At 50.0% G+C, this 18,147-nt stretch overlaps 1 protein-coding gene and 1 non-coding gene across 5 annotated transcripts in view; both read left to right on the forward strand.

Moving 5' to 3' along the window:
* Positions 1-1,035: 1,035 nt before the first annotated feature.
* Positions 1,036-3,958, forward strand: LOC109283775 (uncharacterized). 2 transcript variants are annotated; one of them, XR_009457864.1, is made up of 4 exons: positions 1,036-1,162; positions 2,215-2,286; positions 3,085-3,196; positions 3,311-3,958. It is a non-coding gene; the product is annotated as an uncharacterized LOC109283775 (transcript). The 2 variants fall into 2 exon arrangements; XR_009457863.1 differs by lacking the exon at positions 1,036-1,162 and having other exon boundaries at positions 1,580-2,286.
* A 1,627-nt stretch (positions 3,959-5,585) lies between these two features.
* The window catches only part of BCO2 (beta-carotene oxygenase 2), a 29,676-nt gene continuing 17,114 nt past the window's right edge, over positions 5,586-18,147 (forward strand). The window contains exon 1 of one of the 3 annotated variants that reach the window (XM_019490140.2): positions 5,586-5,756. In XM_019490140.2, coding sequence (XP_019345685.2) covers positions 5,642-5,756 — 115 coding nt within the window. In that variant the 5' untranslated portion in view covers positions 5,586-5,641. Of the gene's footprint in view, positions 5,757-6,466; positions 6,619-18,147 lie in introns of those variants that run through there. The other 2 variants (XM_014600871.3, XM_014600870.3) reach the window with 2 other exon arrangements.

An 18,147-nucleotide genomic window follows, 5' to 3' on the forward strand; every position in this document is an offset into this window, starting at 1 on the left:
CTGTTGCTGCCTCTTCCCATCGTCTCCAGATGTTAGAGCCTAAAGACGAGAAAACAAACAACCCCCCCCTCCCCCCCGGTCTGTGTGCGTTAGCAGACCAGGCCGGGGTTAGGCAACGATTGGAAACGGCATTTTTTAAATTACACCCCTCCCCCCCAACACACACACACACACACACACACACACACGGGCCATGACACTGGAAGCAAGCCCGTGTCAGCCCATTCATGCGCGTCCGTCCCCTTTGAGCAAGGACGGGCGTAGTTAGTTCATCTTCTGCATGGAGACGGCTGGAGACGCTCCCAACGTGGCGGCTCGGGTCTGCCCCGGGTTTCCAAGCAAGGGACAGCGCGGATTTGCACGCAGTGAATCCCGCCGCCATTGCCTGGCGGCGTGGGGAAGGGACGCGTGGCTGCCCGCGGGCGAATCGCGCCAGAAAGGCGGACTGGCCACACGTGCGAAGTGAAGCGCGTTATACATAAATACGTAAATAAACGGAGAGCTGCTGAGACACGAACGGCTTCACTGGAGGGAGTGTCTCCTGGCATGTCCTGTCTTTGCGGCATGAGGGGTTCCCTCCAGTGAACAGGCAAAATACGGCCCCGGGCTCCCCGCATCCTGACGGGATGGAGACGGGGCGCAGGGGGGCGGGGGGGGGGCGGTAACGGTCCTGCCTGAGCTGCAGTAGGGGCGGGGGGGGGGAGAAGGGTCACTATTTGAGGCGTTGGTGACCGTTAACGGTCGGGGGGTTGGGGGGTAATGGTCGGTGCCTGAGGCGCTATTGCTCGTTAAGGGCCGGGTGTGTGTGTATGGGGGGGGGGAAGTAATGGTCGCTGTTTGAGGCGCTATTGACTGTTAACGGCCGGGGGTAGAGGTAACGGTCCGTGCCCGAGGCGCTATTGACCGTTAACGGCCGGGTGTGTGTGTATGGGGGGGGCGGGGGGAGTAATGGTCGCTGTTTGAGGCGCTATTGACTGTTAACGGCCGGGGATAGAGGTTACGGTCCGTGCCCGAGGCGCTATTGACCGTTAACGGCCGGGTGTGTGTGTATGGGGGGGCGGGGGGAGTAATGGTCGCTGTTTGAGGCGCTATTGACCGTTAACGGCCGCTGCGGGCGGCCCTTTCCCCGCTGCCCTCCGTCTCCTCAGGCCGCCTTCCCGAAGTACTTTCAAGCCGTTTGTCTTCGTCCCCCAGCACGAACATGCAGTGGGGGCTTGGGGGCAAAACAGGGCTGTGCCAGCCCCGCGGGGGACGCAGCCCCGCGCCGTGCGTCTCCGCCCTGCGCCGGGGGCGCCTGCCCCGTCCCTTGCGCGGCCACCGACATTTGACACGGCTCGCCCCTCGCCCCCCGCGCTGTGCTCGGCCCGTGCGGGCCCCGCCGGCGGCGGTGGTGCGGCGCGGAAGGCGAAGGAAGGGGTGGCGAGCCTGAGTTGGAAGCGCCCCGTGTTGGGTTTTTGCAGCATTCATGCATTTGACTGACATCTTTGACCTTTTTTTTGTTTTAGGCCAGGTCTCGTTAAGCTTAAACAGATGTTGCAAAGCCAGGATTGTGCCTATGCTTACGTATGATTTAAAACAGATATCAAATTATTTAAAGAATTGGCCATATATCCTAATATGAAAGTGCAAAAGAAGAAACAAAAATGCCCCGGGAGCCGGCGAGCGCCGCTCCGGGCCCAGTAGCTCCTGGGTGTCATGGCTCTCGGGGCGGGTCACCCCGAGCCGGCGGGATGCTGTTCTCAGCCTCCCCCCGGGTGTCTACACGTTCATGAACGCACTTTTAGTAGTGCGCATTAGATTGCATACCTCCCTCCCTTTTAGTACCTCACAAGAGGTCTTCCCTGCCGCATGGGCGGCGGGCGGTACCCCATGATCTCGGAAGGTCCCTTCCAGACCCCCACATTCACGAAACTACAAAAAGGTGCGTTAGACTGTTTTAATGTGCATTAGTGAAAGTGCACGTTAAAATAGGCTAATGCGTATTAAAGCGCACGTGTGGTCATGCCCTGGTGTAGGAGCCTGGCAGCCTGGGGCACTTCGGGTCCCACTTCATTAAGTTCTTGCTGCTCTCACCATACTTTTACTTGGGCTTCAGCTTTGGTTTCAGGCCAGCGGGAGGCCCTGGAGGGATCTCGACGTTAGGCGGCTCCCTCTCCGGTGTGACATGCTGAGTTTTGTTTGCGGAGAAAACATCACTTATCGACCGTTTCTTAGCAGGGGACAATGACAAGTAACGCCTCAGGGACGTCTGAAGAGAGCAGCAGTAAACGCAGGAAGGAGATGGATGTGAGCGGGTTTGTTACGGTTGGGGCGATAGTTTGGACGGACGAGGGGAGCTTGGTTACCGTTTCGTGTTTGCTCTTTACTGAACCCTAGCAGCACGTGGACGGGCTCACCGCCCTGCCATGCACCTGCACCCGGCCCGGCCCTTTCCCCTGGTCCGGCGTGTGACGTCACCCGCCCCGCCCCCTGTCAAGTTTGCATTCAAGGGCGGTGTGCCTATACCATGTATAAAATAGCATGCGGTGCGGTATACAGTGCTATCGCTGTCCAGTAAGAACAGGGTTTCGCTTCACGTATGGTACTGAAGATCAATGTGATGTCTTACCACTGCAGTGATTATTTTTCCCCGTGATTTCAAGACTTATAGGACCAGAGAGAGTTTCATATTGCGTGGGCAACTGACAGAGGGTTGGTTTGGTATAGGGGAGAAACACACTTTTTTACCGATCCAGTCTTGGGTGAGTACTGCCAAGAGACCAGAAATGTCATGCATTCCCACAAATCCACCCACCCAACCAGCTCTCTAAAAGGTAGGATGACTTTAAAGTGTCATTGCTAACAGGGAGGTAGTGCCAGCTAGGTGGAATATGAAGTCTTGTGTATACTATTTTAGAACTTAACATTCACTTGGCCTCTTTACACTGAGGACTTAGGCACTTTTGTGGTTACGAACCCCAACTACACAACCTTAATTTACAATAAAATACACAGATTATGCAGAGCTTTGTAAAAAAATATATGCAAAGTTTTTCAGTCCAAAGAACTTATTGGCATATATTTTTTCATGTGTTCCATTTCTAGAAGGAAACATCAGAAAGTCCTCAGTTATCCTGCCTTGAAAAACCAGACTCAGCTCTTTCTGAGAGTTCACACTCACTTTACAACGCAGATGTGCTGGAAAAGGTTTTAAATGGTGATGTACTAAACATTTACTGTTTTTTCTTTCAGAAATACAATTATGAATTAATTAGATGTTGGAATGAATAAGATTGATTCACACTTTTTAATAAAATATTTGCATTAACAGACATGGGGAAGGAAATCAATAGCCTGTTGTCAAAATACGCCCACATTTTAAGGCAAGTGTGTGTTTTTACACGAACTATTTTTAGTATGCAAAAAGTACATCATCTTAGATAATCTTGTTTCTTAAGTAGGCCAAAAGTATTCTAACTACTTGTCAACCTTGATCACTGGCAAAGGAGGCAACATATTTTGACGATCTCGTACTTTCAAGTGTACGGGATGTATTAAGGAAAGAGTGACAAAAGTTCCATACTTCTGATAGAGGTCAGTGTTTTTCAGAACAGTGCATTCAGGAAAATTGCTGTGGAGCCAAAGTTAAACGAAAGGAACTATGCTTGGCTACTTCTTGGTGAAGGAAAATGTAAATTTCTTCAGGGTTTTTTTTATTTTTTCTAACTTGTCTAAGAACATGTGCCGAGTGCCAGCCTAAATTGAGTACCGGAGTGTACACATGCAGTGTCAAGAAAGGGAAAGGTCAAATAAATCCTGAAATGCCAAAACCCTTGGGTTTGTTTGTGGAATTAACAAGCTGATTTGTCAGACTCTGTTGGCTGATAGGTAACAGATTTCTAAGCCATTAAAGTGAATCCAAATACAAGCAGTAGTTGAGAGTTAAAGTTTGAGTATTTTAATTTGAGGATTTTTTCCAATTCAGTGAGAGAGCAGCGATGGATGCTTCATATGTACAAGAGCTTGATGGAATTTTGAAAGAAGCGAGGATCATCGAAAATCACTTGAAGCAGAAAAGGGAGAGTCTGAGAGAGAGGTTCACAGTGATAGCAAATACTCTGAAAAGCTAAAATGGATTTTGCTTGCAAATAAGTTGAACACACTCTTCTGCATGTATGGTGTTATGTACCAGAACACATGTTAATGAAAGCTTCGTATGTGTTTGGCTTTTTGGTAAATATTTTAAATAAAGGTGCAAGCGGAATAATTTCACAAAACAAGCACAGCACATATGCAATACTGAGCCCCTTATATACAAGAGTTTGAATCTTCATAAGCATCCTTGTTTGCTAATTGGTTATAAAGGAGTGACGCAAGGAGTTCTTTACTGAGCATGTCTCTATACCTGTGTTTTAGCTATGTATCTCATTAACGTACATATATGTTTCATTAGCCTATATCTTCTCCGCCTAGGGGTGTGATTTTTAGTATTTTAATGAGCTCTTTGTTCCAGTAACTCTGATTCTGTTTTTGTTTCCAAGCTTCCTCTATCTAAGACTGTCTGCTCCTTATCATTGCAGATGGGCATTCGACACATAACATTCACTTTTGCTTAGGCTTTGCATAGCAGTTTCTAGGTCGAACCTTACAACCCCACCCACGGTGTGATGTGGGCAGAGGTGGGGATGCCCAGTATCGCTTTCCTTGTTGCTATTTGCAGGCTGATAAGCCCGGAGGTTTGGCTAAGAAAAGTTCCCTGGGGACTGATGCAGGAGTGCAAAGGAGGGCGGTGGAGCTTGCTGCTGGGATGGGAGAAGTCCAGACAGCAAGTTCACCAACGGGACCACCGGGGCAGCGGTGGGCCCGGCTTTGCAGGGTGGCAGAGGGTGAAACGCTGCCTTTCACCTCGCTAAGCAGCTGGTCCGTGAGACGGGTGGGTCTGTGGTTCCCGAGGAGAGGATGGACCGCTCCCTCGGCCCAGCTGCTAGGGGCAGCGAGCTGTCCAGGGGCAGAGCCGGCTCTGTGGCAGGAGGGCCGGCAAGGGCTCGGGACTGAACCCCGCACTGCGCTGCGCTGCGCTGCGCGGTGAGCGAGCAGTGCCGACACAGCCGTGCAGGGCCCGACTTGGTTTGCAAAGCGGCCTGGGCTCGCGAGCGTGGTCCAGCCTGGGGCCACGAGTACACTGCCGCTGTCAGAGCCCAGGGGCAAGGGGGCCCGCCAGAAAAGCCTCCTCCTGAGCAAGAAAACGGTTGAGATCAAGGGGAAGATATCTGCAAAGTGTGTGTGTGTGGTCAGGGTGCTTTTCTTTGTCGGGGCTGCCTGAAACCCCGCTACCTCCCTCCTCCCCCTTCCAGGGCCGCTTGCAGCTCGGCAGCCAGCCACCGCCTCTTGCGGGCACGGGCCACCACAGCCGCGGGCCCGGGCTTGTGCAGCCGCCTCGCTCGGCTGCTTTCCCACGTCGCAGCTCGCGCCTCTCGCTTTCGGGCAGGCCGCCGGGCCCAGGGCTCGCCACCCCCGCGATGCATGCCTCCCCCGCCGCCCCGCCCCGCCCCGCCTCCGGGGCAGCTCAGGCTGCCAGGGCCGGCTTCCTGGTCAAGCGCAGAGAGCGCAAGAGCCGCGCCCGGCCGCGCACCTGTGCCCCGCGGCGCGCTGCAGGGCTCCCATGCCGCGCCCGGCCCGGTGCCTGCGCCCCGCGCTGCCGCTGCTCCATGCTCTCGTCCGCCTCCTGCTCGCCCCCCTCGGGCGCTCGCTCTGGCTCCCGCTCCGAGCCCTGCCAGGTAACGGCCCCCCACGGCAGCGGGGACCTCCTGTCCCGAGGGCGCGCAGGTTGTGACCCCGCCGCGGGAGCCGGCCCAGGGGTTCCCAGGCTCGTCCCCTCACCCCCATGTGCAAATCTGAGCAGCCCCCGAGTCCCTGCAGGTCCATCTGCCAGGGCAGGGTACAGCCCCAGGAAGCAGGAGGGCTCTGGATGCTCCTGCCTGCCCCCCTAATGCCCCCTGTCCGCTCTGCTTTGCCCCTGCTCAGCCCAGTGCTGCTAGCAGAGTCCTTGGAGCAAAGGGGAGTCTCAATGAGAGGGGCAGCTCTGGAGGAGCCCAGCTGCTCCCAGGTCCTGTAGTCAACCAGGATGTAAACAAGCGCCTCAGAGCAAAGCTGTCCTTTCCTCTGCCTGCTGTCACCCCTGTGACAGCTGCCAATGCCCAGCTGGATGGCAGTTGTCCATAGAGCTGCCCCGGTTACAGTATACTGGGCACTGCATGTAAAACCGGACTGGTCAGAGTTGCTTGGGCAGGAAGCCCAGTACAAAGTCTCCTTGGCTTGCTTCTGAAAGTGCCCTGGGAATTTGGTGCTCTGCCTTCAAGAGAGGGCCAGGGAGCCAGCCCTGCCTTCCCAGGGCCAAAGTCCTGCACAGTTCACCTCCACGCAGCTGAGACTTGATCCCTTCCATCCTGTTTTCTCACTCCCTTTTTCTCCTCCCACTTTTTCTTTCTTTCCTCCCTTTCTCACTCTCTCTTCCCTGCAGCGAGGAGGTGGATGACTGCTTTTCCGCCCCTGGGAAACAGACCTCCAGTGTAAAGGCTCCCCAGATGAGGCAGGGGATGAGTAGCAGGCTTAAGGCACAAGTCAGTGTGGGACACTCAGGTGAGCTTGTGGGGCAGGGGCCTTGGTGCAACAAGGACCAAGGAGGGGGAAGGACAGAGACCTGGCTTTGACCATCCTTCCACCCTGTGAAGTACAGAGAGTGGTCCTAGTTCTGCACCTTGTCAGAGCTGCCCTGGGAGCTCCTATGTATGGGGATCCATGTCAACTCTGGGGTTACCCTGCTTTTGGGGACCAGGATCTTCAAGGGAGTCAGTGTCATTGCACCAATTGCCCAGAATCCTTGCCTGTTGTGCCCCAGCCGAGCCATGCCTCAGAGCTGGTTCTCTCTGTGCTGCAGCCCAGGCTCTCAGGTTGGGTGCAACCTCGAGCAGGGCCGAGTGCCAGGTATCTCTGGTGCCTGTGATTAGGATGTGCAGGTTAATATCCAGAGGACTGAGGATTTTGTATCACTGGCTGGCTCAGGGTCTGATGCCAGATAGGTCAGGCTTTCTGCTGGCACACGGCTTTTGGAACCGCTGCATGGGCATGGAATTGCTTGCCTTCTTTAGCAAAGATCTGAGGAAGAGAACAGAGCTCTGAGCAGTCTCTGCTTAGTTCTGCCTTTGCCTTGGTGCTTAGTGTTAACAATATTGCTAAGAAGCAAATTAATAATATTACTTTATTAATAAGTAATACACATTTACTTATTGTTATAGCCCTTTGGAGGCATTTGTTCCTAGCTGCATTAAATCCAAATCCTATAGTACACTGAACCTTCTGTGGTACCCCAGAACTGTGCATAGCCTCATGTGTTCCTTAATAATGACCCTTTCTGTCATAGATAATTAACATTTAAACTACCTGCTGAGTGTCCTCGGGGTCTGGGAGAGTGCAGTTCCTGCCTTATTACAGTTTTTGTGTGCACCTTGCCAGCACAAAGTACAAGTACAAAGTACAAGTCTGTCTTGTGATGAGGCCAGGGACGGCCATGCATTTGGCTCTCCTGGTCTTTTCCCTTAGCTCTTGGTTGCTGCTTAGTCTGCTTTTTCTGAGCCCTGCCGATGAAGTTGCAGGGGAGTCTGTCTGTCACTATCTCCTACAGCTGCATTTTTGGCATGTATGGTTTCAGTGAAATGCATGCCCAGGCCCTGGCTTACTTCTGAACGAAGATTCATCAGTTGAAAACACAAATCTGCCTCCGAACAGCCCGATTGCTCTACAGGAAATAGTTTGAGTCTGATACAATCTCCTGACTGTCATCCCAGGAGATCTGTTTGTTTGTTATAATAGCTTCAGCCTTTGTCCATCCCACCTAGCCCTCTCCCTTCTGCCAGTCATAGCACTGCCAGGTTGCTATTAATGACTTGTGTTTATTTCCTTTCCAGGGGAGTTTGCCATGAGTTTTATTTGCTTGTTGCAGCTTTCTTTTAATGGGGGTGCAGCAATTTAAACTACCGGGTCAGCTGTGCCTCTTTTTTGTGCCTCTTTTCTGAGCCTGCTGTCAGAAATATCACAAGATTCAGGTGCCAGGCCTGCTCAAGTACTTCATTTTCATGTCTGTAAAGATGCTGTAGTAATATCTAATAGTCTCTTTAGTTCTGAGAATCTGACCAGGAACCTATAATAATGATAGTTTATGGTTAAAAAAAACCCATTTCCTGTTTGCTTTAAAAAATATGTTGAGGACACTGTCCCTTTACCATGTTTTTGCTGCTTAGCCAGAATTTCCATATGCATATGACAACTACTTACCAAGGTGATGGCACGGCTGGTCAGTGTACAGGGTTTCTGGTATTCCAGAGATGTTCTGGAAGTGCTCTCGTGGTATTCTAGGGAGAATTTCTGTTCTCAGTGATCAAGGGATTGACATGCAACTGCCTTCGAAGCTTGGCTTGTATCAGTAATATTTAAGAGGCAGTGCTTCTCCTTTGCTGTCTGGCTATCCTGGCAGGATGTTGCCAGAGAGCACTTGTCACTTTTGGTGGATTGTGTGTTCCCAGGTGTATGCCAGACCCAACACATAATGGTGGCTGCTTCCCATTTCTGTCTCGTTATTTGTCTCAGGATAAAAATCTTGCATTTTTGTTCTGGCCAAATTTTCTTTGTGCCCTGAGGCAGAGATTCTAAGGCAGAGATTTTGCACATTTGAGTCCCTTTCTTGTGCTCATCTGAGCAGTAGCATTGTTTTAGCTACAGATAGTGAAGTTGGTGCTGAAAGCCACAAAATGCCATTTTTAAACATTGTGGTGGTATATCATTACTTTGATTTGAATGGCATCCTGCTTTTCAGTAGGCTGGTCAAGTTATTCACTTGCAGATGTAATGTGTTTTTCCTTTGTCATTTGGGGTTTTTTGTTTGTTTTTTTCCCCCTCTGGTTCTGGTAACCCTTCAATGACAGCTGATTTCCCCTTTTGTGAAAGCCATGTTACATCTCACTTCTTGCTGGGTTGATGTTTATATAGTTTTCTCTGTATTCACACTGCAATAGTTCTGACTTCCTTATGTATGTAAGGGCTGCATCATATTGAAGTAACTACATTCTTAGTGCATCTTTGCCTGGAAATAACTTCAGCAGTTGTCACACATTCAAGAAGATTGGAAGACATTTTTGCCAGTTTATAAATCCTGATATTCTCCGAACTAGTCTAGTAGCCTTTGTGTCAGCACCTGCAGTTTTGCGATTACCTCCTTGGGATCATCTTGCGGCCTTGGGAGGTTAGCCAGCATCCCGCACATGGTACTGCAATTTCATCTTGCCTTCTAAATTTTAGGTTCACTTCCCTGGTTTTCCCTGCAGACAGATGGCCTCTCTCACACTGTCTGCATGACTCAGCACCAGAATATCATCAGCTGCGACACTGATTCCCACAGCGTCCTGGCTACTTGTCTTACTGGAACCATTGGTACTCTACTGCAGGTTTGATCCCAAGTGGCATTCTTTGCCATTTGTGTCTCCTTCCTGGTGTCCAAAATGGGGAGAGAAAGCTGTTTCTTTATCCTGCTTCTTTTGCCAATCTGAGGCATTAACACAAAATGCACAAAAAATGCTTGGTTCTGCCAAGAGAAGTAAGAGTTCAGTATCAAATATTTGGCAAGCTTCTGTTAGTCCTTTCTGCAAGTTGCTTGGGTCTAGGCAGATTTACTTTGTGGGGAATTATGCAGCTTGAGATCTGGTTGTAGCAACAGTATTTTCCTTTTCTACTTCCCCTCTTTCCCTCTCTCTGTGCAGTGGACACTCTTGCAGGCAGCTGCTGTGCTGGGTGTATTTTTATATCTGCTTCCTGATGTGACACATTTGAGAGAGATCTCACAAACAGCATTTAGCAGTTTTGCTGCTGTGATTCTGCCAACCCTTGTCTACTCGCGGTGGAAGTCTGCTTTTGCTGTTGCGTCTCTTGCCTGAATCATTTGCCTCAGGTTTAGCGTCCCAAGTTTAATGAATTTCCTTGTTTTGTCAAAAGCTGTGGCTTGCATGTGTTCTTTGTCATGCCAAACACTTGCTGAATTCCCTTCTGGAACTTAGGATGTCCTGATCATGTTTTGGATGTGTTGCCATAATTTTAATTTGGCTTGTGTAGTTTATAGACTTCACTCATGGTGCATGATAGCACAGTCTTTAATAGTAGCGTGCTGTAACATCTGGTTGACCCGAGTTTGGTTAAGAGAAGCAGAGGAGAGAGACACTGGTATTTGCATTGGCAAGGAAAATTCAAAGTGAGGGGAAGAAAGACTGATCAGAAGACATCAGATCAAGGTCACTTAAAATTCATTTAGTGGTTTTGATGCCCATTAGATTGTGTTTAGGGCAAGGTCTAGTTTAAACATGTCATTAAAATAGGAATTTCGAACAAGCAAGGTATGATTTATTTCCACTTCATAATCTATATTGCTGTCAGGCACGTTTCTAGATTTGGCGGTCTTATTTAGCAAGCTTTGGGAACTGAGTCAGGTAACTGAGTAGGAAATTCTAAGCCACCTCACCATTTTGCTCTTCAGCTTTAAACTTTGGTTTGTTTGCCACCAAACAAAATCAGTACTTTTTAAACTCATACTCTTTGACATCTAAGTAAGAGTCTTTTTCCCTCACAGGCTGGCTATCTGTTAGAGGCTGTTAAGACATTAGGACTTTGTGAATTTAAGGTTTCATAGATTTCATAGACATTAGGGCTGGAAGGAACCTCAGAAGATCATCAAGTCCAGCCCCCCGCCCAAAGGGCAGGAAGTCAGCTGGGGTCATAGGATCCCAGCAAGATAATCATCCAGTTTGCTCTTGAAGGTGTTCAATGTAGGCACTTGAACAACCTCCGGCGGCAGGCTGTTCCAGACCTTGGGGGCTCGGACAGTAAAGAAATTCTTCCTTATGTGCAGCCTGAAACGGTCTTGTAGTAGTTTATGACCATTTGACCTCGTCATCCCTTGGGGCGCTCTGGTGAACAAACGTTCCCCCAGATACTGGTGGTCACCCCTGATAAACTTGTAGGTGGCCATCAGATCACCCCTGAGCCTGCGCTTTTCCAGGCTAAAGAGCCCCAGGGCTCTCAGCCTGTCGTCGTAGGGTCTGCTTCCCTGACCTCTGATCATGCGCGTGGCTCTTCTCTGGACTCTCTCAAGCTTCTCCACATCCTTTTTGAATTGTGGAGCCCAAAACTGGACGCAGTACTCCAGCTGCGGCCTCACTAAGGCCGAGTACAAGGGGAGAATGACGTCCCGGGATTTGTTTGAGAAGCATCTATGGATGCAAGCCCGCGTTTTGGTTGCTTTACTAGCCGCAGCATCGCATTGCAGGCTCATGTTCATCTTGTGGTCAATGATGACCCCTAAGTCTCTTTCTTCCACAGTGCTAGCCAACACAGCACTGCCGAGCCTATAAGGATGCTGCGGGTTTTTCTTCCCAAGGTGGAGAACCTTGCATTTATCGGCGTTGAACACCATCCGATTCTTGTCCGCCCACTTGCTGAGCCTGTCCAGGTCAGCCTGGATCACCAGGTTAATTTATTTCAAATATTAATAACCCTGCAATTTCTTTATGGCTTCATTTATCTTATCTATACTCTTTGGCCATGTCTAGATTATTTGTATTTCACTGTGAAACTTGCTATTCAAATTACATAAATGTATTTCCTTGAGTACTTGATTTTGGTGGGAGCACCAAACACCTCTGGGCGTTAACAGGTTGTAGTTTTCCTTTCTTTTCTTGCATAGCTGTGAGAGAACCTTTGTGCCCTTTTGCCTTGGCATTCACTTTCCTGTTGATGCTGCTGCCTAATCTTAGGATCTGGCATTAGCCTGTGCTCTAAGAGCTCATTGTTTTTTGTCTTGATGTACAAAATCTCATCCTCTGGGTTTCTGCTTGCTTTGTTGATGTGGTGTATATTTTCCCTTTTGCTTTGCTTTTCTAGTTTGCAAGCTTTGGCATACTAATTGCACATGTCCCCTTCTATGGAATCTTCCATTATTATGGTTTTTTCCACAGCACCTATTGATCTTTGCTTGCATCGTGTCAGCTCGGCTTTGCATGTGGTGTGCATGTACGGCACAAACATTCACGCCCTCCCTGTGGTATCTCATGAATAATCTTAAAGTCGGCTTCACATATGCTCTGTCTTTAGACATGAGCCTGTGGTGGAACTGGGGTGGATTCTCAATGACTGATCTTTTCTCCCTGTTACTAATCTATCACAAATGAGTCCATCTTTTTCTCTAGGTCACAAATCGGCTATTGTCCACTTGAACAAGGTCTCTGTCTTGTCATCAAGAAGGTAGAGAGAGAATCATTGACAGCATTTGTGGCACTTAGGGAGTTGCCTGGGTCTTCCTGCTCCAACGGAGCTAGGGGCTGTTGGAATATGGATGGTGCAGCCTTTGCCCCTTTCAGGTGATTGTGTGCTTGTAATCTGGTTTCCTTCTATACAGCCTCATTGCCATCTCAGAGTTTTACTAGTGTGAGTTGCTACACAGTCCTTCCTTGTCTACTTGTGTGGGAAAAGGACTGTGGAAGGATGCCAGGCTTATTTTCTGTGGGGCAGAGTTGTGATTTCCTGCGGGCTGAAGGAGCAGGCACTGCTCAGTGTTGGAACATAAAAGTGGGGGGAGCTAAGGCAGGCAGCACTTCTGTCCTTATTCTACAAATGCTCTGTCTTTGATTCTGGGAGGCTTCACCCCAGCAGAACAGGAGTGGGACCCTGTACAGGAAGATTTAGTTGACTTTGAGGGCTGAACTAATAGAAAGGGGGTGGCATAAAGTCAGGCACTTGTAGACTACTGAAAAGCATGTTTGCTAGTGGCTGAAAACTCCTCAGAGGCAAACGTAGTTGTATTTGGAGAAGTCCTTCCAGCGGGGATAGGGAAAGGTGGATTGCTCAGTGTGAACTACATTGCACTGGGTACCAGTGCTCAGGAGAGGCATATTTGGACTGGCACAGGGACAGAGAGTCCAGAAGCTGAAAGGGGGCAACACTTTGGTTCGTTCAGCCTTGAGGAAACCTGAGAGGGCCTGGGATTGGCCCCAGATATATTAGGTAAGAACTTCAGGGAACGAAGAGAACAGTTTAAGCTAATGGACAGTATTGGTGCAAGAAGAAATGGGCACACCCTGGCCATGAATAGGTGAAGCTGGACATTAGAAGAAGGTTCTTAACCTTCAGAGTCACGGGGTTCGTAACAGCGGGGCAAAAAGCCTGATACCTCCTAATGAAGCTCAAGTCCCTCAGGTGGCACCGTCTCTGTGGGAGCAGAGGGCTGGCATTCCTGACCGGAGGTCCCTTCCCCACCCTGTGTCCAGGCACTTCATAAAGCTTCAGTTCTCATGCCTAATTATGAGAACTAGCGTGCTCTTTACTGGGAAGCTGGTTTAACACCGATGGTGCCCATTCAAGCCCCACGTCTGTGGGCAGGAAAGATCCTTTAGTAGGCCTGATACCTTTCACACTTTCCTGTCACCATGTTTTGCAGCTAGACAAGTTGAAGCAGTTCCTCCAGAGCTGCCCCCCCAGGGCTTTGTGTAGCTGCCTGGTGTTTTCACCATGCAAACAGCCCCCATCCCTTTATGTCTAGGGGAGAGTCATGAGGCGCTAATGTTGGAATCAGGCTGAGCCCTTTGGATGGGATTGCATTAGGATTTATTTGAATCTGAGACAGCAGCAGCTACTGTTGGTTTAATTGGCCCCCCAGTCTTATTTCTTTCACTGCCCCATTAGATTAGAGCTCTAGGAAGGATGTGAAGATTCGCAAGGCAGGGCACTACACTGCTGGGGGAGAAGGGCCAGACCCCTTCAGGCCTGCTCTTGATCTTACATGGTCCTCACAGCAGACCTGCTGGGGCAGACTTTCCAAAACTACTATTCATCAGCCTCATGCATTATCCTGTATCTTCTTCCTTAAAGCCAAGGGCTCAGTGGGACCTTTAAAGACCCAGGACATAACAACTTTATCTTATGACCTCTATTTAAAAGCAGGGGTCAGGGAGGGCTGGCAGAAGTGGCTGAGATGAAACGATGGGTTTGCTCAGAAGGAAATGCCTCTTCCTATTAGTTGGAAGGTGAACAACAATTGGGATTTCCTTAGCCTGAGGCTTGGCCTGCATTGGATGCACTCTGATCCCCATACCTCTCTCCAGAAACCGAGCTGTACTGTTTGCCATTTTTCTGCCTACAGGGAAATTGTGCTCAGCACCAGCTCAGCTAGCCTGAGCACTGGCACAATCCCTGGGCTGCCAGAGCCTTGTGCTCCAGGTTGGCTGAGCTCACAGACTGACTGCCTGGGGGTGCCCAGGGACAGTGCCCTTCCATTTGTACCTGGCCTTGGGCTGCCATGCATGGCTGGGCCTGATGAGGGGAGCTGCTGCCAGGGTCCAAACAGGGGCTTCCACAAGATGCTCCTTCTTCATCCACTGTGCACATGCTGTTTCCCTGAGTAGGAACTGTCCGTTCCTGCTCCAGAAGTACAGCTCAGTCCAGTCAGCCTCAGGCCTAGTTTTTATGGGTGGTGTCTTCAGCCATGACTGCAGAATAAAGGCGTGAGGTGGCATTTTATACCCTCTGGTACACGCTGGCTCACTTCTCTCCAGAGCATCTGGTTCCCAGGCTATGCCCAGGCCTGCCTCCACATAGGGGTGCTCTGAGTGCAGTCTGTTCCCTCTCTTAGCTTCCTCTTCCAATAACTGCTCTCTGCTTAGAATCTGTGTGGCAGGAATGGTCCCTTCTTGAGAAAGAGGAAAGCCCCCAGGCTGATGCCGACGATGCCACAGTTCAGAAGGAATGGCATCGAAACTGGTCGGCATTACTGCTGGCTTCCTGTTTATTAGGATTGTTGTGAAAGTTGGCGTGCTGCACAGTGCTTCTGTCTGATAGGATGCAACCAAGCCCAGATGGGCCAGAAAGAGTTCAGCAGGGATGATACAGATCAGGCCAGCTCTTCTGGGCAAATCCTCACCCTGTGGGGAGGGTTAGAGCCATGGCAGGTGGGACTTGCTTTTCGAAAATCTCTTCTCATCTATGTAATGTCAAGGTGGTCCCACACCCTATAGTGTTAAACCAGGTGGAAGGAGTGGCAAAGGGAATTCCCAAGGGTGGTCAAAATGGATGAACTTCTCCCCTTCTTAATGCTCTTCCACTATCCCTATTTTCCTGAGTGGCTATGGTCCAGCAGCCCTCCATAAATGCCTCCTAAACTGGTTCTGGCAGCAGACAAAAGTCACTGCAGGCATGGGCCACATATGCGTAAGCTCCACCAGCATAACCACATGCAGAGGATGAGGTTGTGAGCTCTTTGGGGAAATGTGCATCTTGTTGGGTGTATGCAGGGCTCTCTGCAGCACTGCTGTAGTCAGCCTCATCCCTAACGTCTGCATTTTAATGATAAGCAGCAGCAAGCACCGAGCAGCAGCGTCCTCGATGAGGTGGCTGAGGAGCAGAGGGACTGTACAAAGTAGGCAAGGGGCATGCTGGCATGGGCAGCTGGGGGTTGAGGCCAGGGTCCCTGCTTGAGAACACTGTCAGGGAGGCGGAGGAGAAGAGAAGCTATGGGGGATGAATTGGCTTTATGCCAACAGGGTCTCATGTAGCTGTTGAGCAGAGTAGGGGGAAAGAAGTGGGTGGTAGTATCTCAGGACACCCAGCTGTGAACCGAGCTGTTCAAACAGAAACTGGACGTGCCAGTGATATGATCTATTCAGTTGCCGGCAGTACCCCTGAGACCCAGCTTAGATTCGTCACCTTAGTTACCACTCCCTGACACGCCATTGACGTCCTTGCAGGGGAACTGAAACTTTCTCTCCCTTTTTGCAAAAGAATAGGGCAGGCAAGACAGATACTGGAGGCTGGAGTGCTATAACAAAGGGCAAGGTGGAGCGTGGTGGACAGGGAGCTGGGTTTCAGCGTTGGTTTTCTTTGTAATAACATTTCATTTGAAGGGTCAAATCAGTTCCAGATTTCGAATGAGCACAGCTCAATCATTCAAGTCTTGTGGCGCTGCCACCAGCAAGTTGCCTCCCTTCCAGACTCTTCAGCTGGGGGCTTCTGATACTCCCAAATCCATGGCAAACATCTTGTGTGCAAGCCTGGAAGCGCTGGAGTTCAGATCCCCCCCCTTCCCAGTCTCGTTTACCCCGAGCCAAGGCATTTGTAAACTCTGGCCGGGGTCAGCCTGCCCGCAGTGCAAGGGACAGGCTTTCACCCTCTAACTACACTTGTCCATTCAAGGATGAGAGGATGGTAGGTTTTTCCCCTGCCAAGGTGGAGATTGCTGCTGAGTTCAAGAGACTTCTGCTCTGAGCTAGAGTGCTCTGTGGCTTCCACAACCCAAGGTGCTTTCAGCCAAGTGGTGACTTACTGTTGGCAAATGCCGTGGCTGCCTGGCAAATGTATGCCTGCCTGGCTCCATCCTGGTTCAGCCTAACTCTGGGTACCAGGGCAATGATCCCTGCATAGCCTGGACAGGAATGCCTGTGTCAGCACCCTCTCAGGGCCCGTGTTGCTAACCTTCAAGCCAGGCTGATCCATGTTAGTGCCCACAGGTGAATAGTTAGTGTCCGAGTATTAGGGAGCTAAATGGTTCTTTTGTTGAGGAAGGCCATGGTTCCAGTGCCACCTGCCAAGTCACATCCTGTGTCTGACCTGGTATGTCCCCAACTGCCTGTGGCCCTCCTGGAGCACTGCCCCTGGTCTTGCTCACTCTGGGACAGTGCCTGCTCTTTTAATGCATATGCAGAGTCACCCATGAGCCCTGGGAGCTGGCTAAATAGGTAACGAACCACACAAAAGTGTCCCATCACATGCAGTCTCCCATCACTGCAGCATGTAGGTGAACAGGGAAAGAGGCTGTAGAGTAGAGCCATGTGTGAGGAGCATGGGGCTCTGCCCTGCCCTGGGCACACCTTCCCAGACGCTGTATGGAAATCCCCGGGGCCACACATGATGGTCCTAGGCCTTGCAGCACCTGGATGTAGCCAGTAGCCATGCAGGGCCGCCTTCTTTGTGTGACTTTCCCACCTGTACTGTGCTAGCCTTCTGGCTGACAGTGTAGTAACATCTTGGGCAGCTGCAGTAACCACTTATTGATCTTTCCAAGAGCATGGGTGGAGGTACACACCCTGGTAGCAAATCAGTACAAGGCCTCCTGAAGCATCTATACGCCTCATATTCTTCCTGTTTAACAGCGGTAGGGTATATTTCTGAGCCCAGATTCTACCCAAGTTGCATCACCAGAGGTTTTCACCTGCTGTTCGTTAAGGTTAAAACAAATTAGTCAAGTGTAGGTTTATTTTTAAGTACATTTCCTGCATGTTTCTATAGAGACCCAACTTTTGCACCTTCTCTAAACCGCAGAGCAGGATAGGGCTGGAAGGGGGCTTGGGGCCTTCGGTAGGCGGGCGGGTAGATTTGCATCTTATAATGTATGTATTTATAGCACTAGCTTTCATAGGCTGAAGCTTGCATCTCCTGATGCTGAACTCTCTCTGCTTATGAAGGGGCCTCTAGGGCAGCGAGCCCCCTGTATTTGGCAGTGACGCTTTGTCTAAGAGAGCTTGTGAAAAGTATACCACAGGCAGAGAGTAGGGGAGACCAGGATGCTGTCAGTGCCCTGGCCACTATCATGGCAGGGAATTGAGTATTGTTACCAGACTTTAATATTAGACTTTAGGAAGCAGCAATGAATTCATAAGTGCTTGGACAAGAACAGTCCATTCTCTGAAGAGAGCATTTATTGACCACAGCAATTTGCAACTTCAAGTACACAACAGAATAACTTCGCCTAAACTAAGTGCACACAGCCCAGTAAGACACGGTGACGGTACACACAACCTAGCCTAACTTAAAATGCAACATAATAAGCTGAAAAGAAAACAAAAAGCCTTGCATAGGCAGAGTGTCTCCTTGCAGCCAGGTATTCAGAAAGTCTTTCTGGGGGATTCACATACTTTTTAGGTGATGAGGAGGAGATCCCAGAGGTCTCATCCCTGCCTGGGTTCTAATAGGAAAATCTGCACCTCCTTCTCCCCCTTGGGTGTCTTGACTATAACATGCTTTTCACATCCCTCATGTATCGTACACCCCTCATGACTGTCATGCATTCAGTGTCTCTCTCTATCT

Source organism: Alligator mississippiensis, chromosome 16 (genome assembly GCF_030867095.1).
Source record: "Alligator mississippiensis isolate rAllMis1 chromosome 16, rAllMis1, whole genome shotgun sequence".
Taxonomy (NCBI): domain Eukaryota; kingdom Metazoa; phylum Chordata; order Crocodylia; family Alligatoridae; genus Alligator; species Alligator mississippiensis.